The 25,660-nt window shown below is 52.0% G+C and overlaps 1 protein-coding gene across 3 annotated transcripts; it reads left to right on the top strand.

Annotated features, from left to right (window-relative positions):
• Positions 1–684: 684 nt before the first annotated feature.
• On the top strand, positions 685–25,081 carry LOC144730798 (GDH/6PGL endoplasmic bifunctional protein-like). Of its 3 annotated transcripts, none has more exons than XM_078611550.1 (8): positions 685–754; positions 8,246–8,800; positions 9,747–9,945; positions 10,682–10,819; positions 16,035–16,152; positions 17,611–17,886; positions 19,458–19,915; positions 20,331–25,081. In XM_078611550.1, the coding sequence occupies exons 2-8, from the start codon at positions 8,274–8,276 to the stop codon at positions 21,126–21,128; spliced, it is 2,514 nt and encodes an 837-aa protein (XP_078467676.1). In that variant the 5' UTR covers positions 685–754; positions 8,246–8,273; the 3' UTR covers positions 21,129–25,081. The 3 variants fall into 3 exon arrangements, with proteins under 3 accessions (XP_078467676.1, XP_078467679.1, XP_078467675.1); XM_078611553.1 differs by lacking the exon at positions 685–754 and adding an exon at positions 3,031–4,066; XM_078611549.1 differs by lacking the exon at positions 685–754 and having other exon boundaries at positions 7,508–8,800.
• Positions 25,082–25,660: the final 579 nt, after the last annotated feature.

The following is a 25,660-nucleotide window of genomic DNA, read 5'->3' as shown; positions in this document are numbered from 1 at the left end:
ACTGATCCTACCCGTAAACGAACATGAGCTTTGACCCTTACCCTGATCGTAATAGTACAGCACTATCCCCGTACCTAGCACTGATTATTACCTAACATTGGACCTTAACACTAGCCCTTAAGCTAAGACTGACACTAACCATGACTCTCACCTGGTTAAATTGGAACTCACTCAATCACGTCACCGCTCACTCACCCACTCACCCACCCACTGACCAACTCACTCACTCATCTACCCACTCATTCACCCATTCTCTCACTCACCCACACACCCATTCACTTCCTCACCCACACACTAAATCAAACGGAGACCGATTCAGCCACTCACTCACTCGCTCACTCACCCACCCACTGTTCAACTCACTCCTCCACTCACTCATTCACCCACTCACCCACCCACTAACTCACTCATTCATGCAGGTCACGCTGGCAAACGAGGCTACTGTGCCTTGACTTGTCTGGTTCAACAAAATCGACTTGAAACCTGAACCTTGAAATCCCGCTTGGGGGCGTGGCGGTAGGGGGCGTGGGGGGAGGGCAGTCTGGGGGGGGGCCGTGAAGGGGGCGGGGCTAGAAAATCGGGGTGAGGGGCTAGGCAATCGGGGGGAGGGGCTAATAAGGGGGTGGGGCTGGGCAGTGGGGGCCCGAGCAGAGGTTTCCCTGCAGCCCCGCCTTCCCTCGTGGCCACGTGACCACGAGGGAGTTCGGGGGCGTTGCCAACATGACGTCACTGGGACCCGGACTTCCTGCTCTGGGTAAGTAGTCGCACCACGTGGGGCGCGATGCACGTGGGCCGGATGGACGCGGCGGCGTCCGCTGTCCATATGTTAAGTTTTTTTTATTTTTAAAAATAAAAATTCTGGTCGCAATGAACCTCCTAAGCTGAGTTCGAACATTAGCCACGTGCCAACGTGGGTGGTGGCGCGTGAATATCAGAACCGATGACCCTGGCGTTTCCACCCCCCTACCCCCCACTTTGGCTGCCAGCCGTAACGGGTCTGGCAGGGACCGTCCCACTGGTTGAGGCGTCTGCTGCTGCTGGGGGGGGGGCATCTTGCCCGGCCGCCTGGGCACATTTGCGTCCAAGTGACGGGGTGGGGGTAGGGGGCACTTTGTTGAGCTGTCATTCGTGGTGGACAGGTCTCTTCCTAAAAATACATTTTTTCCCTTGAGTGAGCGTTTTGCCGGGCAGGATGGGGATGGTTTCGTCTTTGGGTGATTTGTTCACCGTTGTACGTTGCACTGCCGTCGTGTTTTTGTGCTGTTGTAACGTTCGTACTCCGTGGCTCGACTGGACATCTGTGAAAAAGAGCGTCACAGCTCATAGGATTCCTCCCGCAGTATGAATACAGATTCTGATTAAATGTCCCAGGTTTTTGTGTGTCAAAATGTCTCCCCCCCCCCCCCCCTCTTAATGAGTCTGTGAGAGAGATAAATATCCCTTCGCCCATTGAACGCACACGAGTCGCGGGTGTGTTTTCTTGCAGCTCAAATGGTTGCAAAAACCCGACGCGGTCACCCCCTCGGGCGAAGAAGGCCCGAGCACTCGCAGCCGGCGTCGGTGAAGTGACGGCCGCACGGCCACCCCTGTGGCCGATGCAGGGGGGGGAGTGGGGTCATCCAGCAGGGGATTGACAAAGAGAGAGCAGCTGATGGTTGACTCTACCCTCCGATGCGTCTCATCTCGCCTGCCAAGGCCGTAGCCATGGAGTCAACATTGGGGGGGACCAAATCTTACAGGGGGTCTGGGTGGGGTCCCAACCCAGAAAAAAATATCTAAATTTGAAAACTAATTTCCTGCCTAAAATATGTTTAAAAATTACTAACACATGGGATGGACTTTTTATTTTTACAATAATGTCAAATAGTGTATTACATTGCTTTGTTTTTATTTTTTTTACCTTTTCTTGTTTCATTGTGTGTAATGACAGAGATTAGGGATTAATACTGGTAGGAACCTCCTGGTTACACGAGCCCACAGGGGATTATTGTGTCCGTCGTGCAGGGAGGGGCTGGGTGGGGAGGGTGGGATTGAGTGGGGAGGGTGGGGAGGGGCTGGGTGGGGAGGTTGGGGTGGTGCTGGGTGGGGTGGGGCTGGGTGGGGAGGGGCTGGTCACCCCGTGGTGCCCTTATAAAACTCAACGTTTAACCTACTCACGCCGGCTTGTGCCCGCCCTCACAGTCGAGCATATTTGCGGAATACACCACGCCGCCGTTGACCCTGGCCATTGACCGAGCAACGCAACGTTACTACCAGCTCCCTCCGCAGGAATGTGTTAAAGTACAACCATAACCACAATCATATAAACAAATCTGCATTGATTTATATGAAGACAAGTCCAGATATTGTGGCCAAGGTTTAGCAAGTTGTTTTTATTTACATAGCATTGCAATGATTTTATAGCAATATATTGGGGGGGACATTTTCAGCATATTTGAATATTGGGGGGGGGGGGATGTGGCCGTAATTATAATATATATTGGGGGGGGGGACACCTGCTGACGGGTGGGCGGGCAGGAGATGAACTGCAGCGAGTAATAAACACGATGAACCTCATGGCGGGACCCCGGGGTCCCCGAATAAACGGAAGTCAAAATCGTAATTGATTGTTGGCGACTCCGTCCCACCGCGCACACAAACGCCGCGACCCGCCTGGCCGCGGATCGTTCTGGCGTCATGTCCAAGCGCAGCAGCAGCAGCGAGGACGAATGCGCAGGAGAAACACAACTGTGACACTTTGATGAGCGCATCGTGTAGAGCTCGTCGAGAGGGACAGATCGCCGTGTCGTTCGCCTTCGACAGACACAATGACGTCGCAGCGCAGTCGATGCGACAGCCGGGGGCTTAAGGGAGCCCCGGCAGTCCCGCCACGAGATTCAGATGTTGAATCCATTTGGTGGACTGCTGCTCCACGATCCCACGTCTGGGCTCCGGGCCTTCCGACAACTCGCGCTGACCAGCGTGGTGAAGTATGGTCAAATGTTTTCCCCACGACGAGAACGGCTTTTGTCGGGGGGGGGGGGTCGGGGGTGCTCATCCAACAGTGGATTTGACAACTCCGCGTGTGTCCATGGAGACTCCCTAAAGCACAAACTCTGGGACGCGTTTCTTAGAGAACGCCGTGGCCTTCAAAGGAAAGCAGCAGCATAAATAGGTGACGATGATGTGCAATGAAGAAGGGTAATTTACCGAAACGTCGCCTATTACATATGTTGTTCCCTTTTAAGGCCACGTACACTTTGTGTTTAGTTTGGTGTCCTTACCGATTAGCATGGTTGGCTACGTAGGGTACGAAGGAAGTTCAACGCACACGGTGTTGCCATTCAAACTATTACTACATTTTAAAGATATTTTATCTTGTAAGGCTCCAATGAGCTGTAGAGCACCTTTTCAGAAGCGACCTGGCCACAAATGAAAGCCCAACGAGAAGTGGCTTATCGTGCGGAAATGCATAGCAGCCAAAAATTACTCTTACGTGCTTGTTTTTATAATGTGGAGGGACAAACCCGGAGGACCCGGAGAAAATCCCACGCAACCACGGGGAGAGAGCAAGAGAGAGAGACACCGCAATCTCCAAAATATACAGCAGCAGGCGTCGGGATCTAACCTACGACTTACTGCATACCAGGCGAGGGAGTTAGCATCTCCTGGCCACCGTGATGATGATGAGAGACACGGAAACTCCAAATATACAGCAGCAGGCGTCAGGGTAGGGATCTAACCCACGACCTCCTACATACCAGGCGAGGGAGTTAACATCTGGCCACCGTGGCATCCAATGGTCGCGAGCGGTGATGCCGAATTGTGCGCATCACTGCCAACGCTGCCTCCCCACCCCCACCACCACCAACCACCAAATATAAGGGTTCAACATCGAGTTGTAGCCCCGCAAAGAACCCGCGTCAGACCCGCACAGATCATAATCTATGCTCGCGGCCTTGCTAAAATATAAAGGGGCCAACTTTAACCCGGTTCAATAAAAGTTGCGTTAATCATTTGAAGCGTCACGTGGTGCGCGTGGCGTTTTGTAGACCTTGGTGTGCCTGGTTCCCGATCTTCGTGTCAGGTAAGCAACGTGGCCCTTTGAGATCCCCCCCCAACCCCGCTTTGTGATTTGTAATTAGTAAACTATGTTTGATCTTTTTCACGCAGAGACCGAATCGTGCTGATGAACACGAATAAGCCAATTTACAGATGTGTAACCCGTATGCGTGTTAAATAAATAAATAAGAGTGTAAATGTTGGCGTTTGCTTTTTGCTAAAATTAATTTGCAATCTCGTGTTACTGATGTCACTACTCACTGCCTTGCGCTGTGATCTCTTGATTCTCTATGTAACTCTATGGCTTTGTCTAACTCTATGGATCTCTGTGTCACTCTATGGATCTCTGTGTCACTCTGTGAGTCTCTGTGTAACTCTGGCTCTCTTTGTGACTCTATAGATCTCTGTGTCACTCTGTGAGTCTCCATGTAACTCTATGGATCTCTGTGTAACTCTATGGCTCTCTGTGTCACTCTGTGAGTCTTTGTGTAACTCTATGGATCTCTGTGTAACTCTATGGATCTCTGTGTCACTCTGTGAGTCTCTATGTAACTCTATGGCTCTGTGTAAGTCTATGGATCTCTGTGTCACTCTGTGAGTCTCCATGTAACTCTATGGATCTCTGTGTAACTCTATGGCTCTCTGTGTCACTTTGTGAGTCTCTATGTAACTCTGGTTCTCTGTGTGACTCTATGGAGCTCTGTGTAACTCTATGTATCTCCGTGTCACTCTGTGAGTCTCTATGTAACTCTATGGATTTCTGTGTAACTCTGTGAGTCTCTGTGTAACTCTGTGAGTCTCTGTGTAACTCTATGGCTCTGTGTGACTATGGATCTCTGTGTCACTCTGAGTCTCTAAGTAACTTTATTGCTCTGTGTGACTAAGGATCTCTCTGTCACTGTGAGTCCCTCTGTAACTCTATGGCTCTATGTTATTCTATGGATCTCTGTGTCACTCTGTGAGTCTTTATGTAACTCTATGGATCTCTGTGTCACTCTGTGAGTCTCTGTGTAACTCTATGGCTCTGTCTAACTCTATGGATATCTGTGTCACTCTGAGTCTTTATCTGACTCTATGGCTCTCTGTCTAACTCTATGGATTTCTGTGTCACTCTGTGAGTTTCTATGTAACTCTATGGCCCTCTGTGTCACTCTGTGAGTCTCTGTCTAACTCTATGGATTTCTGTGTCACTCTGTGAGTCTCTATGTAACTCTATGGCTCTGTCTAACTCTATGGATCTCTGTGTCACTCTGTGAGTTTCTATTTAACTCTTTGGATCTCTGTCTAACTCTATGGATCTCTGTGTCACTCTGTGAGTCTCTATGTAACTCTATGGCTCTGTCTAACTCTATGGCCCTCTGTGTCACTCTGTGAGTCTCTGTCTAACTCTATGGATCTCTGTGTCACTCTGTGAGTTTCTATTTCACTCTTTGGATCTCTGTGTAACTCTATGGATCTCTGTGTCACTCTGAGTCTCTATGTAACTCTGTGGCTCTCTAACTCTATGGATCTCTGTGTCACTCTGTGAGTCTCTATGTAACTATATGGATCTTTGTGTAACTCAATGGCTCTCTGTGTTACTCTGTGAGTCTCTATGTGACACGATGGCTCTCTATGTGACTGGATCTCTGTGTCACTGTGAGTCTCTATCTGACTCTATGGATCTCTGTGTTACTCTGTGAGTCTCTGTATAACTCTATGGATCTCTGTGTAACTCTATGGCTCTCTGTGTCACTTTGTGAGTCTCTATGTAACTCTGGTTCTCTGTGTGACTATGGATCTCTGTGTAACTCTATGTATCTCCGTGTCACTCTGTGAGTCTCTATGTAACTCTATGGATCTCTGTGTAACTCTGTGAGTCTCTGTGTAACTCTGTGAGTCTCTGTGTAACTCTATGGCTCTGTGTGACTCTATGGATCTCTGTGTCACTCTGAGTCTCTAAGTAACTTTATTGCTCTGTGTGACTAAGGATCTCTCTGTCACTGTGAGTCTCTCTGTAACTCTATGGCTCTATGTTATTCTATGGATCTCTGTGTCACTCTGTGAGTCTCTATGTAACTCTATGGATCTCTGTGTTACTCGGTGAGTCTCTCTGTAACTCTATGGCTCTCTGTAACTCTATGGCTATCTGTCTTACTCTGTGAGTCTCTGTGTAACTCTATGGCTCTGTCTAACTCTATAGATCTCTGTGTCACTCTGTGAGTCTCTATATAACTCTTTGGATCTCTGTGTAACTCTATGGATCTCTGTGTCACTCTGAGTCTCTATGTAACTCTGTGGCTCTCTAACTCTATGGATCTCTGTGTCACTCTGTGAGTCTCTATGTAACTATATGGATCTTTGTGTAACTCAATGGCTCTCTGTGTTACTCTGTGAGTCTCTATGTGACCCGATGGCTCTCTGTGTGACTCTGGATCTCTGTGTCACTGTGAGTCTCTATCTGAATCTATGGATCTCTGTGTTACTCTGTGAGTCTCTGTCTAACTCTATGGATCTCTGTGTTACTCTGTGAGTATCTGTGTAACTCTATGGCTCTCCATGTAACTCTATGGATCTCTGTGTCACTCTGTGAGTCTCTATGTATCTCTATGGCCCTCTGTGTCACTCTATGGATCTCTGTGTCACTCTCATGGGTGGCCCTAGACGAGCTGCCAGCAACTGGCGCCCCCTTAAGGTGAACCTTGCAATCGGCACCCCACCCCCACATTTTTATTATTACAAATCCAAAATCATCCATGGCGCTATCCTGCTTTGACCTCCATGACCACCACGTCCAATATAGAAATAACTAAGACAACTCTTGAATTAACTTCAACCTGGAATTACACAATCCTCCGAATAAAAAAAAAACACTCTGTGCTCATAAAACATAACTTATCTCGCATTAAGTTTTGAGAAATGAATTATAATTAATATTCCCTCCGTACGCGCACGGGAATTGAAATAATTCCATCTTCATATTCTTGGTTCTTTCGGTAAAGTCACGTAGAAGGGAAACAATAAAATGATATATTTTTTTGTTTTATTGTTTATTGTTTTCCTTTTACGTGACTTTACCGAAAGAACCAAGAATATGAATCCCTGCAGTCACGAAAGCTTTAAATCTAAATTTAATTCCATCTTCGTTATTTTATTTGTATTTTTTATTTGTATTTCCCCCTCGAATTGGGCACCCCACTTAACTTGGCGCCTTCGTTCGCCTGTATAGGCAGGCCGCTCCTGGTCACTCTGTGAGTCTCTGTGTAACACTGTGTGTCTCTAAGTAACTCAATGTGTCTCTGTATAAGTCTTATGCGTCTCTATGTGACTATGTCTCCATATAACTCAGCGAGTCTCTACATAACTCTGGATATCTCTATGTAACTATAAGTCTGGATGCAATGCTATGGATGTGTGTGTAACTGAATTTCATTGTAACTGTATGCGTCTCTGTAACTACGTCTCTATGCAACTTTCTGGATCAGTAACATCCTGACTGACCCACGATGCCGAGCAGAGACCGAAGATCGGAGAGACGTAGCGCCGAGGGTTGATTCCAGAGTACAGCCACGAACGCTCCCGGGACTGCCCCTTGATGCTCCTGAGCGTGGCCTCGCTCCGCCCTCGGCCACACTTCTTCGGGATCTTTCCCGAAGGATCCCGAGCGAGCATCACGTGTCCCTCAAGCCCCCTTCGCTACCCTGTCCCGGTCACGTGCCCTCTCGGGTTCACCGAGACTACCCCGTCCTCACTTGCCCTCTCTCAGGCCGTCACCAGGACGATGCCCCTAGGGCCCCCTCACTTTCCGTTCTCACCCTGGCCCCCGAGAGAGGTTCCAGACGCACAGTAGCACTTGTGTGACAGTGGCTGGCACTAACACCGTAGTGACACCATTAACATCTCACTACAAAAGTACAACTTTACTGCTGGCGATTCCAACACGCTGTATGGCATGTACACTAAACACGGGGAATGGCTTTAAAAGTTGTATAATCTCCTGTAGATGTAGATGCCACCGGTTCTTCACGTTCTGCAGATGTAAATGCCACCGCTGCCATCTATTGCGTGGAGGTTGAACTTTCGGTCAGAACAGGACAGGTTTTTTCGTATCTATGAAAGTTTCTAAGTCGAATGTTCATAAGTGAAGGAGTCGCTCTGTATTTTACTCGGCATGGCTCCATTTAGATTCATCGCTGCCCCCTTGTGATCCCCTTTATTGAACCAGGTGACGTCCCCGGTGAGACTTGTCGTGGATGAACAAAACCAAGAGGGAAATAACAACGAGACGAGGACCGATATCTGGAAGCAAAGGAGGAGGAGGGGGACGAGGAGGTGACAAGAGAGCGGCAGCGGCAGCATCAGGAAGAGGAGGGACAGGAGGTGGCGGAGGAGACGTCGTCGTCACCACAATGGCACGTTTAGCGGGGGCGGCCGTGCGATGGCTGCTCGTGACCTTTGCCCTGCGCCCCCCTGTGCTGACCCAGGGTGGTCACCACAGCGTGGTGTTGCTGGGTGCCACGGGGGACCTGGCACGCCGCCACCTGTGGCCGGCGCTCTTCAGCGTCTACGCCCAGCGGGCGAGCGTGCCGGCGCCGCCACCACCAGGAGGAGGAGGAGACGATGGCGCGGGGGGCGGGGGGTGGCGGCGCGACACGTTCTCGTTCCACGGCGCGGCGCGAGCGGAACCTGCGCAGGGGCGGCCCGCGATGTTCAGCGCGTTGGGGCCGGGGCGGCTGCGGTGCCCGCGGAGGGTGGCTCCGGCACTGTGCAGCGTTCTGAGGTCCCGTCGCTCGCCCACTCGATCGCTCTTCCGCTCGCTCTTCCACTCGCTCTTCTGCTCGCTCTTCCGCTCGCTCTTCCGCTCGCCCGTTCGCTTGTCCACCCGTTCGCTCGCTCTCTCCCATTGCTCACCCCCGCTCGCATACTCCCACTGTCACTCGCCCGCTCCATCGCTCGATCGCTCCATTACTCGCCCACTAACTCACTTGCAATCTTGCCTGCTCGATCGCTCGCCCACTCCCTTGCTTGCTCCATCGCTCAATCACTCGCCCTCTCAATTGCCCAATCGCTCACTCGATCACTCGCCCTCTCAATTGCCCAATCACCCGCTCGATCGTTCGCCCGCTCGATCGCTTAATCGCTCGCCCTCTCGCTCGTGTGCCTCTCCATTCACTTGTTCACCCATTTCCGCTGATTGAGTGTATGCTGGTTATTCTAATCGTTGAGTCCCTTCTTCGTTTGTTAACACTGCCCAACCCGTGCAGGAGACGTTAACGCGTTGGCTGTGTTAACGTGTGCGGCTCTGTTAAATACTCCAAGAGATTCATAGAGACTTATAGAGACCCATACTTATAGAGATCTATCGATACACAGAGACCCATAGAGACCCATAGAGACCACTTCAGTGGTATGGCTTTTGTGTTTAATGTTGTGAGGCATTCCACGGCGGCATCCTGGTGGTGCTGATGCTGACAATGACGATACTGACGATGTTGCTGATGATGCCGATGTTGCTGATGATACTGCTGATGATGCTGACGATGCTGCTGAGGATGACGATGTTGCTGATGATGCTGCTGATGATGACGATGCTGACGATGTTTCTGACGATGATGTTGCTGATGATGCCGCTGACAATGATGCTGACGATGTTGACGATGCTGACGATGTTGCTGATGATGCCGCTGATGATGTTGCTGATGATGCCGCTGACGATGTTGCTGCAGGCATCAGTTTGTGATGCTCACCTCCTACCACCGCCTGTCGACGGAGGGCGACTTCCTATCGCTGTGCCGGGACTTCCTGTCGGCGCGGGCTGAGGAGGAGGGCCTCGTGGAGAGCGGGCGGCTCTTCTACCTGTCGGTGCCGCCGCACGCCTACCCCGCCATCGTCGCCCACCTCCACAGGCACTGCCGCTCGCCACAGGTGAGACCGCGGGTGGATGGCGAGTGACACGATTCATGGTGACAGAGGAGGGGCGGACAGGTGAGACGTAGGTAGACAGGTGAGATGAGACGGTAGGGAGAAATGGGTGTACAGGTGAGATTATTGGGTGAGCGGACAAAGGTGGATAAAGTGAGACCAATGTGGACAGGTGAGATGAGATGGAGGTGTGGACAGGTGAGATGAAGGGGTGCGCCTGCTGCGTGTGAAGGCCAGCACATTACTACGTGTGTGCACGTGTGTGTGCACGTGTGTGCACGTGTGTGCATGTTGGGGAGCGGTAGTGTAGCGGTTAGCATGCTGTGCTGCGAACACGGCAACCCGAATTCGATTCCCGATCACGGACACCACCAGTGACGATTATTTTATGGGGAGACATCGTTGCTGGGAAGACAAAGGCGGCCGGGCGTGGTGTTGGCCACCCACCCCTTCGTGTGCGGTGCCGGCCTTTATAGGTGCTCGTTAACAGCACTTGCCCCAACAGCCTGTTAAGGCTATCCGGGGGATCTTTATCTTTGTTTCTGCATGTATGTGGGAAGTGTTAGTGTAGCGGTCAGCGCACTGCACTATGAATCCGTAGAACCCAGTTCGATTCCGGTGCGGTGCACGAACTTCACCACTGGGGAGACAAAGGCAGCCGGGCGTGGTGTTGGCCACCCACCCCCTGGTCCGTTTCGGCTGTGCGGGTTGACCTTCGCGCGCGTGTGCGTGCACCCAGCCCGGCGCGTGGCTGCGCGTGCTGCTGGAGAAGCCGTTTGGACGGGACCTGGCGTCGTCGCGGGAGCTCGTGGCGTCGCTCGCTGGCTCGCTGCGCCACGACGAGCTCCACCTCGTCGACCACTACCTCGCCAAGCCGGTGCGCAACTCCGCCTTGCCACGCCCGGGGGGGCGGCCAGGCCCATCCGGCGGTGTCGTCTAGCCGTTTACGCGTTTAGTGGTTTACGTGTGTGGTTGTTGTGGTCTACGTGTGGTTGTTGTGGTCTACGTGTGGTTGTTGTGGTCTACGTGTGGTTGTTGTGGTCTACGTGTGGTTGTTGTGGTCTACGTGTGTTTGTTGTGGTCTACGTGTGTGGTTGTTGTGGTCTACGTGTGGTTGTTGAGGTCTACGTGTGTGGTTGTTGTGGTCTACGTGTGGTTGTTGTGGTCTACGTGTGGTTGTTGAGGTCTACGCGTGGTTGTTGTGGTCTACGTGTGTGGTTGTTGTGGTCTACGTGTGGTTGTTGTGGTCTACGTGTGGTTGTTGAGGTCTACGTGTGTGATTGTTGTGGTCTACGTGTGGTTGTTGTGGTCTATGTGTGGTTGTTGTGGTCTACGTGTGGTTGTTGTGGTCTACGTGTGGTTGTTGAGGTCTACGTGTGGTTGTTGAGGTCTACGTGTGTGGTTGTTGAGGTCTACGTGTGGTTGTTGTGGTCTACGTGTGTGGTTGTTGAGGTCTACGTGTGGTTGTGGAGGGCTACGTGTGGTTGTTGTGGTCTACGTGTGTGGTTGTTGAGGTCTACGTGTGGTTGTTGAGGTCTACGTGTGTGGTTGTTGAGGTCTACGTGTGTGGTTGTTGAGGTCTATGTGTGGTTGTTGTGGTTTACGTGTGGTTGTTGTGGTCTACGTGTGGTTGTTGTGGTCTACGTGTGGTTGTTGAGGTCTACGTGTGTGGTTGTTGTGGTCTACGTGTGGTTGTTGTGGTCTACGTGTGGTTGTTGTGGTCTACGTGTGGTTGTTGTGGTCTACGTGTGGTTGTTGTGGTCTACGTGTGGTTGTTGTGGTCTACGTGTGGTTGTTGTGGTCTACGTGTGGTTGTTGTGGTCTACGTGTGGTTGTTGAGGTCTACGTGTGGTTGTTGTGGTCTACGTGTGGTTGTTGTGGTCTACGCGTGTGGTTGTTGCGTGCGGATATGTGCTCGTGGTTGTACCCATGTACGGTTGTCGGTGTGTGCGTGTGGATGTGTGGTTGACGTGTGGTTGTGTTTGTATGTGTTATTGTTTTGTTAATGTGTGGTTGTTTTAGTGTGTGTGTCCAGCAAAACAACCCTCTACCTCCTTGTGGTGCCGGACGGGCAACGCTGTCGTGGGCAGTGCCGTGGGGGGAGGGCCAATTCCGATTGGCTTTTCCCTTCACGGCATTTGTAACCACCACAGCGGCTAAATGGGGGCTTTGGACGAGTGCGAAGGGCTGTTAACTCCTCCACCTTCAATTAATTACCACTAAACCACAACACAAAATTTAATAAATAAGATTGTGCCGGAGGCCCCGGGGAGACGGCGTCTATGACGTCTCCTGCCCAAACCCCATTTGGCGGAGCCAGGAGACTGAATCCTTACCCTCGGGGCTCCTTCAGAAACAACAAAAAACTACTGCGTGTGGCCACGTGGAATGTTCCAACTTTCACTGTGGAGGAGAGGCTGCCACTCCTTTGTTGGGCGCTGGACCGGTATCGCCTGGATCTCTGTGGTATTCAAGAGGTCCGGTGGACCGGCTCTGGCTCCTGCCACCATGAGGGATGGACAGTCCTCTATTCGGGGCAGGAGACTGCCAAACAACAGGGAGTGGCTCTTCTTCGAACAAAAGAATGAAGGGGCGTGGGAGCATGGCAGTGAGGTGTGGGAAGCTGTAAGCCCCAGGCTACTTTGGGCTCGCCTTCCCATCAACCGGAGGCGAGGAGTGGTGGTTGTGGTTACTTATGCCCCCACTGAAGACGAACATCTGTGGAGGGATGCAGGGAAGGCTGATGAGTGAGATGCCTTCTATGACCTCCTGTCACAGCTGCTAGCTAAATTGGCCCCTCGGCATAGAGTAATCTTGTTGGGTGACTTCAATGCCCGAGTTGGTCATGATGCTGGCACCTGGTCTGGAGTAATTGGAAGGCATGGGCCAGATCAGCTCAATAACAACGGCAGGAGGCTGCAAGATTTTTGTGCAGCCCATGGGCTTGTAATTACCAACACGCTGTTCCGGCATCGGCGCATCCACACCACATCATGGATGCATGCCGGGTCCAAGCAAGAACATCTGCTGGACTACATAGTGACGGAACAGCAGATGCGGGCCCATGTCCCTGACACCAGGACCTACCGTGGAGCTGATCTGCCCACTGATCATCGACTTGTCATCTGTAAGATGCGCCTGCCATTCTTCCACTCCCGTGGTGGGACACCCAGGACCCCATTCAAACCCTTAGTGGCATGGTCTCAGCTAGCTGATGAAAGTTGCAAGCGAGAATTTCATCATCACTTGCAGCTGGAGTTGGCATCGTCCCCCACTCCTCCTGATGTCGAGGGGAAATTGGCAAGGTTTAGGACTGTGGCTCATGCAGCTGCAATGGCTGCTTTGGGTACACAGTCCAGACCTTCCCAGAGACCCTGGCTGACATAGGAGGTGTTCAGGCTGGCTGAGAAAAAGCGACAGGCCCCCACTCTCATCGGCTACAGCATACCACGTCGGAGAATGAGGAGGCTTACCGCAGCCTTCGCTCAGAGGTTCGGAGAGCCGTGAGGCTCTGCAAGGATGGTTGGTGGTTGCGGGTTGCTGAGGAGATGGAGTCTCCCTCAGTGGCCTGCGATCACAAATCGCTCTTTAATTACATCAAAAAGTAACCTGCAGCGCCACACCTATTACCATCATTAGGGGAAAGAACGGTGATCCAATCTCCGACCCCCAGGAACAGGTTTGCTGATTTTCTGAGCATTTCTGTGAGGTCCTGGGGGAGGGGAAATCCCTCAGCCAAGAAAACGTGGGACAAAGTGGGGATGACCCTGCTGAGGCTGCGATGCCTCAAATATTGGAGGAGGAAGTCACCCCCTGTGAGTGGCTGGCTGAGGTGCCATCTGTTGAGGAAGTACTGAAGGGGATCCAGAGTCTGAGACCAGGAAAGGCACCGGGCAGAGATGATCTCCCAAGCGAAATGCTGAGGGAGGGTGGCTTTTGTGCACAGACTGCCCTACATGACATCATAACAACAGTCTGGACCACTGGACGGGTTCTGCAGGACTGGAAGGATGCCCTGGTGGTCCCCCTCTTTAAGAAGGGAGACCGCACAGACTGTAACAACTACAGAGGCATCTCACTCCTCAGTGTGCCGGGAAAGGTCCTGGCAAGGATTATTCAACATCGCCTTGCTAGGCACGCTGAGGAGAGGCTTGCGGAGCCCCAATGCGGTTTCAGGAAAGGGCGGTCCTGCACGGATGCCATATTTTCTGTCCGTCTGCTACAGCAGAGGTGTAGGGAATTTCAACAAGACCTGCATCTCTGCTTCATTGACCTGGTGAAGGCCGATGATACCATCAGTAGGCCTGGGCTCTGAGTTGTTCTTCGTGCTTTCGGAGTCCCTGACCCTCTGCTCACGATCATTAAGGACCTTCATGATGGTGAGCGGGCCCGGGTAAAACTACGTGTTTGGGAGTCAGAGCCATTCCCTGTACACCTTGGGGTGCGACAGGGATGTCCTCTGGCTCCCACATTATTTAACATTTTTTTTGACCACATAGTTCGTGAAGCCTTCAATAGCTGTACCGGGGGAATTTCCATTTGGTACAGATATAATGGGAGGCTGATCGATGCCCGGGTGCGGTCAAGGGATGGCTCCCTATTGGTCAACCACGTTACGTATGGCGATGATTTGGTAATTGCTGTTCATTCAGAGGAGGAGTTGGAGACGCTGCTGCTGAAACTGGAGCGTGCCACTAAGAGGTGGGGCCTTACCATCAGCCCCACCAAAACTAAGCACTTGCCTGGGTATTTTGTACCATCGGACACTCTACCCCCACAACTGCCAATCGGTGATGGGGCAGTTGTGGAGAGAGTGGAGAGTTTCCCATACCTGGGCAGTGTGCTCATGACCGGCTCTGGTTTAACAGCAGAGGTCTCACTCCAAATCAGTCGAGCGGCAATATCTTTTCATCGGTTGCGTAACGCTGTGTGGAAGCTACCTGGTCTGTCGCTCTGCACGAAGCTTCAGGTCTTTTCGGCCACGGTCATTCCCTCCCTTCTCTTCACTTGCGAAACGTGGACCCCCCTAGTGGAGCATCTTCGCCGGTTGGAAACATTTAGGCTGGCCTGCCTACGATCCATCCTGGGTTTAACCAGGCTGGATTGTGTGAGGAGCTCACAGGTCCTTGAAAGATCTGGGCAAAGTCCCATCGGTGAGCTCCTCCGGCAGGCAAGGCTGCATTGGCTGGGTTATGTAGCCCGTATGCCCAGCCACCGCATGCCTAAACAGCTTTTGTTCGGCCGGATAGAGGGGGCTAAACGAGCGCGGCACAGGCTAGAGAAAAGATGGAGTGATGTGGTACAGGAGGACGTGGAGCTGAGTGGACTTGCCGATGACTGGTACCAGCAGTGTCAAGATTGGCCTCAGTGGAGGAGGCTCGTGAAGGACGCTACTGGGCAGTTGGAGGCAGTCGCCTTCCAACTACAACAGACGGCGGATGAGCGACGCTCACAACAACGAGCGGAGTGCCGGGAGGCTAAAGCACAGCAAGTTGGCACAGTAGGGGGCACAGGTGGTGCATCAGCCAGTCATCTCAGTCAGTCGACCCGTGGCACCTGGGTCTGACCCGTGACCTCCTGCCAGCGGGCGTTCGACACGTCACGTGGCCTCAAGGTGCACATGGCCTGGTACAAGCATCGTGGTGACGTCACCGCGTGTCCATGTGCAGTTGTGAGTGTGTGGATGTGTGGTTGACGTGTGGTTGTGTTTGTGTCCGTGTGTGGCTGTGCGTGTGTGTGCCCTGTCTGTGTGGAGTTTGTATGTTCTCCCGTGCCATTCTGCAGCGAGTGCGGTTAGTAAACATCACCACGAGGGAGACAAAGGCGGCCGAGTGTGGTGCTGGCCACCCATCCCTGCTCCGGCCTTCATGGGTGCTCACTAACAGCACTTGCCCCAACAGTCTGGCTTCACGGAGGCATCTTTGTCCTTGTGATTGTTAGTGTGTGGATGATGTGTGTGTGTGTGTGTGACCACGTGGTTGCCACGTGGTTATGTGTGTCTGTGTGGCTGTTAGTGTGTGTTTGTATGGTTGTGAGTGTGTGGATGACGTGTGGTTGTGTGGTGTGTGGCTGTGTGTGGTTGTGCGGTGAAGGCGGTGGCTGCGATCCTGCCGTTCCGAGCACTCAATGCTCCGTCTCTCACCACCGTCTGGGGCGGCCCCAACGTCCGCAGGGTGGAGGTCACGCTGATGGAGGCGCACGGGGTCAAAGGTTAAACTTTAAACTATTTTTTTTTAACAGGTGTAAGGCCCCATTGAGCTGCTATGTCATCGTGTGGAAATTTACGGAAGCCAAAATGATCTGAACGCTTGACGTTGATTCGAAATGTGGAGGGAACAACTGGAGGGACCCGGAGAAAAGTGACCGCGACCACGGGGAGAGAGGAGGTTCAGAATGGCCGTGTTCGAGGCGCTGATCCGGCAACCGTTGAAACCAATCCCTGAATTGGTGGTCTGCCTGGGGAGTTCATAATGGTCGTGTCACAGGACACCAAGCAAGCACCGCTGAGACCTGAGTTCAACCTCTGTGTCTGGTGTCTCTCCCTTGAGGGGCTCAACCTCAGCAGTACCATCTCAGTGTCTCTGACAGGGCCAGGATGAACCCCCCTGGAAGAAAGAGACACCGATACCCAGGCTCTCGGGGTCACGGCCTCGGTGTGTCGTTAACACCACCATCACGGACCCCCGACGGAGACACCCGGTGCCTGGTCTCAAACCCACAGCCCCCTCAGCAGTTGCCACCGACACAGCCATTATGAACGGAGACGCACTGGGCCGGAGCCCTCCGACTCGCACTCGGCATCTTGCAGCTTTACAGCCGACACGGCCATCACGAACCGGCGGCTCGAGAAGGGCACCGGCCACCTCTTTACCATCATCGTCATTGCCGTCACGCCATCCCCCATCCTCCCCACCCCCAAAAGACAAAGATACCCCGTGTAGCCTTAATACACTGTAGGGGCAAGTACTGTTAGCGAGATGCACCTAAGAAGGCCAGCACGGCACACGAGGGGGTGGGTGGCCAACACCACGCCCGGCCGCCTTTGTCACCCCAGTGGCGATGTTTACACACCGCTACCATCATCACCACCATCAACATCAACCGCCACTTGAAACATTACCATCAACATCATCACTTTCAACAGCACCAATACCAAAGACAAAGATCCCCCGTATAGCCTTTTGCAGATTGTTAGGTGAAGTGCTGTTCGCAAGTACCTATGAAGGCCGACACAGCACATGAGGGGGTGGGTAACCAACACCACGCCCGACCGCCATTGTCTCTCCAGCGACGATATTTACACACCGCACTAGGTACTCATTTAAGGCTGAGTCGACCTAGGGCAGAGGCCCAGGACCGGTTCGGATAATCGTCACTGGCGGCGTCGGCCGTGAGCAGGAAATCGACCCCAGGATTGCCAGGTTTGTAGTGCTAACTGCTGCGCCACCGCTTCCCACCCCCCTCCATCCCACACCCCCACCCCCCTCCATCCCACACCCCCCACCCCCCTCCATCCCACACCCCCCACCCCCCTCCATCCCACACCCCCCTCCATCCCACACCCCCCACCCCCCTCCATCCCACACCCCCCACCCCCCTCCATCCATCACCCCCCCACCCCCCTCCATCCCACACCCCCCACCCCCCTCCATCCCACACCCCCCACAGGGCGGATGAGCTTCTACGACAAGTACGGGGTGGTGCGCGACGTGCTGCAGAACCACCTGACCCAGGTGGCGGCCCTCATCGCCATGGAGATGCCCCCCGCTCGCGACCCCGTCACCGCGGCGATGCTGCGGGCCGCCTCGTTGGCCGAGCTGCTGCCCCCGGATCGCTCGAGCGCCGTGATTGGCCAGTACGAGGGCTACGGGGAGGAGCTTGCCCAGGAGCTGGGGCTGGCCGGGGTCGCCGAGGGCAACGGCAGCCGCACGGCGACCTATGCAGGTGTGGCGCCTCCCCGCACGTCTCCTCGCGCCCGTGCACGGGGCCGGCCCTTGATGGAAAAGTACGGTTGATCAATCGATTATCCGGCACCGCGCGCTTATCCGGCCTGCTTACAACATTATCCGGCTGTTTCCCGGGGGGGCCGATCCGGCGAAGCTGGCAAAACATCGCACCGAAGGCTGTGACCCAGTTCCGGCGATCGGCACCGTGTGCGTGACAAAACAACGGAGCTATTCTTGATTTCAGATGTAAAATATATATGGTACATGATACACTACATACAACTTAATGAAAATACTGCACCCGTATACATCACCCCATGATGCAGAGTATTAAAGATTGGAGTGGTAAGTACGGTACAGTAAATATCGTAACATTTTAAAATAGAAGGATGCTTATTTTTGTCTTTGTATGTTTATTTATGCCACTTTTCACACAGTAAACAAATTGAGAACACTAAACAACATGCGGCAACACCTACACATAATTGTCATGCAAGAAGTTGTAAAAATAAGCTATTTTAATTAACGACGATTTAGCGATTATTCGGCTTTTAAAAAAATCCGGTGCCCCCTCCCCCTCACCCCCCCCGCCCCCCGAAGCCACCGGATAATCGATAATTATCGATGATAGATGATAATGAATGGATTATCGATAATCGACAGTAGAAGCCCTCCTCCTCTTAACGACGGTAATTGGTTTCCACGAAACCAGTCGTTAAGTGATTTGGTCGTTAAGCGAGTGTAGGGGATGCACGTTAAAGGCTTAATTCATTCCGACAGCATCGAAAGTTACTCCCTTCTTCACCCAAAAAAACGTACTTTATAATATTTAAACAATGGATATTAGTGCATAAAGATACTAACAACATTATAAACACATAATATTAAAAGAAACACGGTTAATCGATGCATTCATTCACTATTTACTGTACCTACAACAGCCCGTCGTTAACAAAGGAATGGTTGGTAAGCGAACACATTGGGGTTTATGGAGGCACTACACTACTATACACTACACTACTATACACTATACACTGCTATACACTACACTATACACTACACTGCTATATACACTACACTATACACTACACTACTATACACTACACACTATACTATACACTACACTACTATACACTACACTATACACTACACTGCTATACACTACACTACTACACACTACACTGCTATACACTACACTACTATACACTACACATTGGACTCAATGGAGGCTCGTCGTTAAGAGGGGTTCGGCTGTAATTCTTCTCGAGTGTAGCGATAACAACGTTGCTTTGTGCAACTGGGGACGATAAGACACACCTTTTTTTCTGCCTATATTTTAAACCAACAGGTGGTGATGATGGTTGTGGTGATGTGTCTAATAGTTGTGTGTGGGAGCAGCCGTGTCGTGGTTAGTGGACTCTGCACGATTACAATGCATGAACCGGTGCAATGCCATCTATGGGAATGAGGAGCAGGGGGGATGGGTCTTGTTCACTCCACCCGGCTTCACTCATCGCTCGTTCGTTACCCCCCTATCCCCCCGACGTCCCCTGCCCCCCCCCCATGCAGCGGTGGCGCTGCGCTGGTCCTCGCCGCGCTGGCGCTCCGTGCCCTTCGTGCTCGCCTCGGGCAAGCTGTCGTCACGGCGCCGCGTGGCCCTCGCGCGCCTGCTCCTGCGCCGCCCCCGTGGGGCCCAGATCGTCTTCCTCGTTGGAGGCGGCGGCGCCCACGAGCCGGAGTCTGAATCCGGAGCCGGAGCCGGATCCGGAGCAGGCCATGAGTCGGCGCTGCTCGTGAGCCGCTCTCTCTTCCGGCCACACGTCGACGAGCGGCTCTGGAGGGAGGCGCGGAGCCTGGAGGAGCTCGGCCTCGGAGACGACGACCTGGAGCCCCCCCCCGGGGGGGAGGAGGGGGAGGCTGTCGCCGCAGCAGGGAGGAGAATCCGATGGCTGGGCGCGCCGCTCGACTCGTTCCACGCGTTCGTGCTGCGGTCACAGCCCGGCGGCGGCGGCGGCAGAGACGGCGCGGTGAGTCCCGGTGGTGGTGGTGGTGGTGGCGGTGGTGGTGGTCGGCGCTCCGCTGCGCTACGAACTCGACGACCTGAGTTCGATTCCTGCTCACGGCCAACACCGGTGACGATTATCTTAACCGGTCCTGGGCCTCCCCTAAGTCGCCTCAAATGAGTACCTGGTGCGATGTGTAAAACATTGCCACGAGGGAGACAAAGGTGGCTGGGCGTGGTGCTGGCCACAGACCTCCTCGTGTGCTGAACCGGCCTTCATGCCTGCTCCTCGCTAGCAGCCCTGAGTGCAGCTGTGATGCTCACCCCGGTCGTGGCTTTGTACCAAGCGCTCGCCGTAGGCCAGGCGGCTCGTGCAGCAGCAGCAGCGATGGTGACGATGACTCGACGGCAGCGTCACCGCCGTTCTTGTCGATTCCCAGTCCAACCGCGACCCCGACAACATCAACGGCGACGACGACGACGAGGTGGCGCTGGAGCTGGCGCTGGAGGGCAGTGCCCACGCCGTGCTGCTGGACGCCGCCCTGCGTGGCCGCAGCGCCGACTTCGTGTCGCTGGGCGAGCTGGAGGCCGCGTGGGGGGCCTGGGACCCGCTTCTTGCGCAGCTGCAGGGGGCCGCGCCCATACTTTACCCTCCCGGCACGCACCCCCCTCTGCACCCCGCGGCGTATGGTGGGGACGATAGTGGGGACGACGCCAATGGTGGCGACGGTGGCGACGGTGGTGGTGATCACGGTGATGATGAATTTAACAAGGGTGGTAGCATTGATGAGATAGATGATGATGATGAAGACATTGGTGGTGGTGGCTTTACGAAGAGAGATGATAATGATAGCGGCAATGGTGATGGTAACGATCATGATGGTGATGATGGTAACGATCATGATGGTAATGATCATGATGGTGACGATGATGATGGTGATGATGGTAATGATCATGATGGTGACGATGATGATGGTAACCATCATGATGGTGACGATGACGATTTTCACAAAGCAGAAAAAGCTCATGATAAAAATGGTGGTGATGGTTACGAGAGCGATGAAGATCAGCGAGATGACGACGACGATGGCTCTGATGATGGCGATGATGATGATAGAGTGAACATCATTACAAGCGACCCGTTCTATGATTCCATCGCCAAGGTGAGGCTTTGGCAGGGAATGTGGAACGAGTCCCATATTCCCGTCCACACCAATGTCTCCACTTCACCCCCATGAGTCCTCCTCTTCCTCTTTACTTTACCAGGTAAGGCCCACTGAGCTGTAGAGCTCTTTTTTCTGAAGCGATCTTGGCCATCACAAATGCGTGACGTTGATTCGAAATATGGAGGGGAAAACCAGAGGACCCGGAGAGAAATCCACGCGACCACGGGGAGAGAGAGAGACACACACAAACTCAACATTTACAGCAGGCGTCAGGGTTGGGATCGAACCCACGACCTCCTGTGTACCAGGCGAGGTCGTTAACATCTCCTAGCAACCGTGGAGCCCCCACCACCTTATTGTAAGCCTCCCGCAGTTGCAATAGACTCACCCACAGACCCGTACACTCACACAGAGACCGATAGACTCATATAGAGATCCGTAGACTCACACAGAGACCCATAGACTCACACAGAGACCCATAGACTCACACAGAGACCCATAGACTCACACAGAGACCCATAGACTCACACAGAGACCCATAAACTCACACGGAGACCCACAGACTCATCCACAGACCTGTACACTCACACAGAGACCCATAGACTCACACAGAGACCCACAGACTCACCCACAGACCCGTAGACTCACACAGAGACCCGCAGACTCACACAGAGACCCATATACTCACACAGAGACCCATAGACTCACACAGAGACTCGTACACTCACACAGAGAACCATAGACTCACACAGAGACCCATAGACTCACGCAGAGACCCATAGACTCACACAGAGACCCATAGACTCGCACAGAGCCCATAGACTCGCACAGAGACCCGTAGACTTGCACAGAGACCCGTAGACTTGCACAGAAATCCGTAGACTCACACAGAGACCCATAGACTCACAGAGACCCACAGACTCACACAGAGACCCATAGACTCACACAGAGACCCATAGACTCGCACAGAGACCCATAGACTCGCACAGAGACCCATAGACTCACACAGAGACCCATAGACTCGCACAGAGACCCGTAGACTTGCACAGAGACCCGTAGACTTGCACAGAGACCCGTAGACTCACACAGAGACCCGTAGACTTGCACAGAGACCCGTAGACTCACACAGAGAACCATAGACTCACACAGAGACCCATAGACTCACGCAGAGTCCCATAGACACACAAAGACCCATAGACACACAAAGAGCCATAGACACACAGAGACCCATAGGCTCACACAGAGACCCATAGGCACACAGAGACCCATAGACACACACAAACCCATAGACATATACAGAGACCCATAGACACACAGAGACCCATAGACACACACAGAGACCCATAGACTCACATAGAGAACCATAGACTCGCATAGAGACCCATAGGCTCACACAGAGACCCATAGACACACACAGAGACCTATAGACACACACAGAGACCCATAGACTCACAGAGACCCTGTCGCAGCTCTGGTCGTCTGTTGTTCCCTCCGTCCTGCTGCCTCACCACCCCAACATCTGTGTGTTGTCAGTGCGATGACCTCTGACGGAATCTGGTGATTCGTTTCGCCGTCATTTATGCTCTCGTGCCTCTCTGCGTCTTTTTAAAAGTTCTATTTTGTGCGCGTTACAAATTTTATAATGAGCTCGTTCATTTAAAGCCACTAAGTGTTAATTAGTTAGCGTATTATGTTAAGTACGTGTACATATAATTAAAATATAGTAATTTAACAATATTTACTTACAGTGCCTAGAAAAAGTTTGTGAAACCCTTAGGACTTTCACATATTTTACATATTTCAGACCTAAAATGTTATTAGCTCTTAATCTAAGTCCTAATAATAGATAAAGGTAACCTGATTAAACAAATGACACAAAAACATGATACTCTTTCAACATTTATGTATCCCCAAATTATTCTACATTTAATCACCACGTGTGAAAAAGTAGATTCAGTAACCGGTTACACCCCCTTGAGCAACAATGACTGCCACTAAGCGTTTCCTGTAACCGCTGGTCAGTTTCTCTCACACCAGATTTGAGGAGTTGTGTTTGTAACCCTTTCCGGACTGATGAGCATCAATAACTCTTTTTCTGAGGTCCTCAGATTTATTTTGATCGTGACGTGAGTTGTTTCCACTCACCGACGTGGTGAAGACCCAACTCACAAACTTTCTGATCTTTATATTGGGTGGGACCTTCAAAACTCACCTTTAAAGATCTACCTCATTATTTAAACACCTGATTCTAATTATTCCCTTAAACCAGGGATTCACTTACTTTTTCACATGCCCTGAACCTTAATTACTCATTGTTTAATTCCTACATGGAATTGGCGAATATAAACCCTGTTGGATATTTAAGAAAAGGCCGGTTTTTATTCAAGAAGGCTCTCGTAGTAAAACTATGGAATTTCCATAATTATCAATGGGTTTAACACGTAGGCTTTCGCGACCAATATCTACAATACAGGCTTTTTTTGGTTAGATAGCGTAAATATGTAATTAGTAAGGTTTGTCACGTAAACAGAACGTGCCAATTCGTTACGAGTACAGCACACCGGTTGTGTGTTGGGCAAATCCACAACATTTACAATCCGAGTACGACGTTTCGGCAGTATTTACGACTAATTGCAACTAGCTTCATTAGGCAACGGCCAAATTTGGCTGTCGCCTAAGGAAGCTAATTTTCTCTCCAACAAATAACTGGTGTGCTGTACTCGTAACGAATTGCCCAAGTAAAGTGATTAAAATACCATACATTGCGGCAGTAACTGATAAACTAGCCAGATGTTTGGAAAAACAAAACATCTGAGTCAGATTTGGTACGGTACGTAAAATAGAGAATTGTATATCTATCAACAGAAGGTGTGTACAGGATTAACTGCACGTGTGGTAAATGCTATGTTCGGCAAACAAGAAAAATGAGACTAAAGCACGAGACTAAACGAACATCAGATAAATATTAAATTCTCCCAAATGCAACTGTCAGCAGCAGCAGAACACGCTTGCCAACGAGGACACTCAATTGATTTTGATAATGTTGAAGTTTTGTGCAAAACTAGCTACTACTGGCCAAGACTAAATTAGAGAATCTATCGAAATTGAAATAAATAAAAAATAACTTTCACCGTCCGGATAGCGACTGCCTTAGTGTTGCGTGGAAGCGAATCATCAAATACTACATTGTTTAAATGCATGCCTACAAAGGACAGCGTACTTCAATAGGGATTATCGTTGGTAGGGCTAATTTAACACACAATAGACAGGAAGGACAAGATCAAAGGGCTCGCATAATGCACATGCATAATGTACGTTGCCACAGTAATCTCGCCCCCCCCCATCATTGTGCAAGAGCGCAGAAGGGTGGTCACCACATCTACGCCTCTGTATAAGGAACGAAACAGTAAGACTTGTCCACAAATCTGGCTGTCGCCTGATGAAGCTAGTTGTAATTACTGGCGAAACGTCGTACTCAGTTTGTAAATGTTGTGGCTTGGCTCTCCAACACACCGGTTAGTGCTGTACTAGTGACGAATTGGCCACGTTCTGTTAACGTGACAACCCTTACTAGTTGGCTGTGTCGGGTGGTGGCAGGTTTTAACGACACATTTATATATTTACGCGATCTAACCTAAAAAAAGCTCAATTATGAATGATCATTGGCGTCCATAAACTTTTTCTCGGCACTGTTTTTTTTTGCAGTTTTTGCCGGACACGAACCAGAATGGGGGCGAGTCCGGCTTTGACACGAGCGCGCACACGAACACGTACGCACGCGGGCACGCGCACGTGAGCACGTGCGCGCACGTGTGTTGTGTACGATTTTTTTAAATCTACGGGTACATTTTGCAAGTGACTGCGGCTAAAAAATAAAAAATTCCCCCGTTTGGGAATAATCGCTGCAATGATGACAATTCATGATGACGATGCGGATGATGACAGCGACGACAATCGTGATGGCTCCACAATGGTGAAGTCCTGTCGTTAAAAAAAATATATATTAAAAAAATAACCACCCCCCCCTGCTTAGTGAAGTGGGTTTTTATTTTATTCAAGCGGCGGCGAGTTGGCAGGACCCCCGCTGAGACACAAACAGCGTCGCTGCGTGCAAACCGTTCCGCGCCGGGGCCCATGCTAAGCCAAACCAGCCCAGTTGTTTTTCCACTTGCCGGGAGCCGAGCCGTGCCATCGACGTCACGCGCGCAGTTTATCGAGCGAGCGAGTGACGTCGTCATCATCCATGCAGCCGGAGAGCAAATGGCACGCCGTGCCAAGTCGTGAAAGTTAAACACAAAGATCCCCCCGCCCCCTCGTCCAGCCTTAACAGACTGGTGGCAGCAAGTGCTGTTGGCGAATAGCAACACGATGAAGGCCGGGGGGGGGGGGGGGGGGCAGCACCCCACGCGCTCGGCGGCTTTTGGCCTCCCCCCCCCCGGGGCAAAGTTCTACAAACCGCACCCAGCGTACTCATTTGAGGCCGAGTCAACCTAGGGGAGGCCCAGGACCGGTTTCAGATAATCGTCACCGGTGTTGATGGCCGTGAGCGGGAATCGAACTCGGAGGTTCGAGCCGGATTCGTGGCTCAGCGCGCAAACCGCTGA

The sequence above is a fragment of the Lampetra planeri genome, chromosome 36 (genome assembly GCF_965212315.1).
Source record: "Lampetra planeri chromosome 36, kcLamPlan1.2.h2, whole genome shotgun sequence".
Taxonomy (NCBI): Eukaryota; Metazoa; Chordata; class Hyperoartia; order Petromyzontiformes; family Petromyzontidae; genus Lampetra; species Lampetra planeri.
This window is presented reverse-complemented; position numbering and strand designations above follow the sequence as displayed.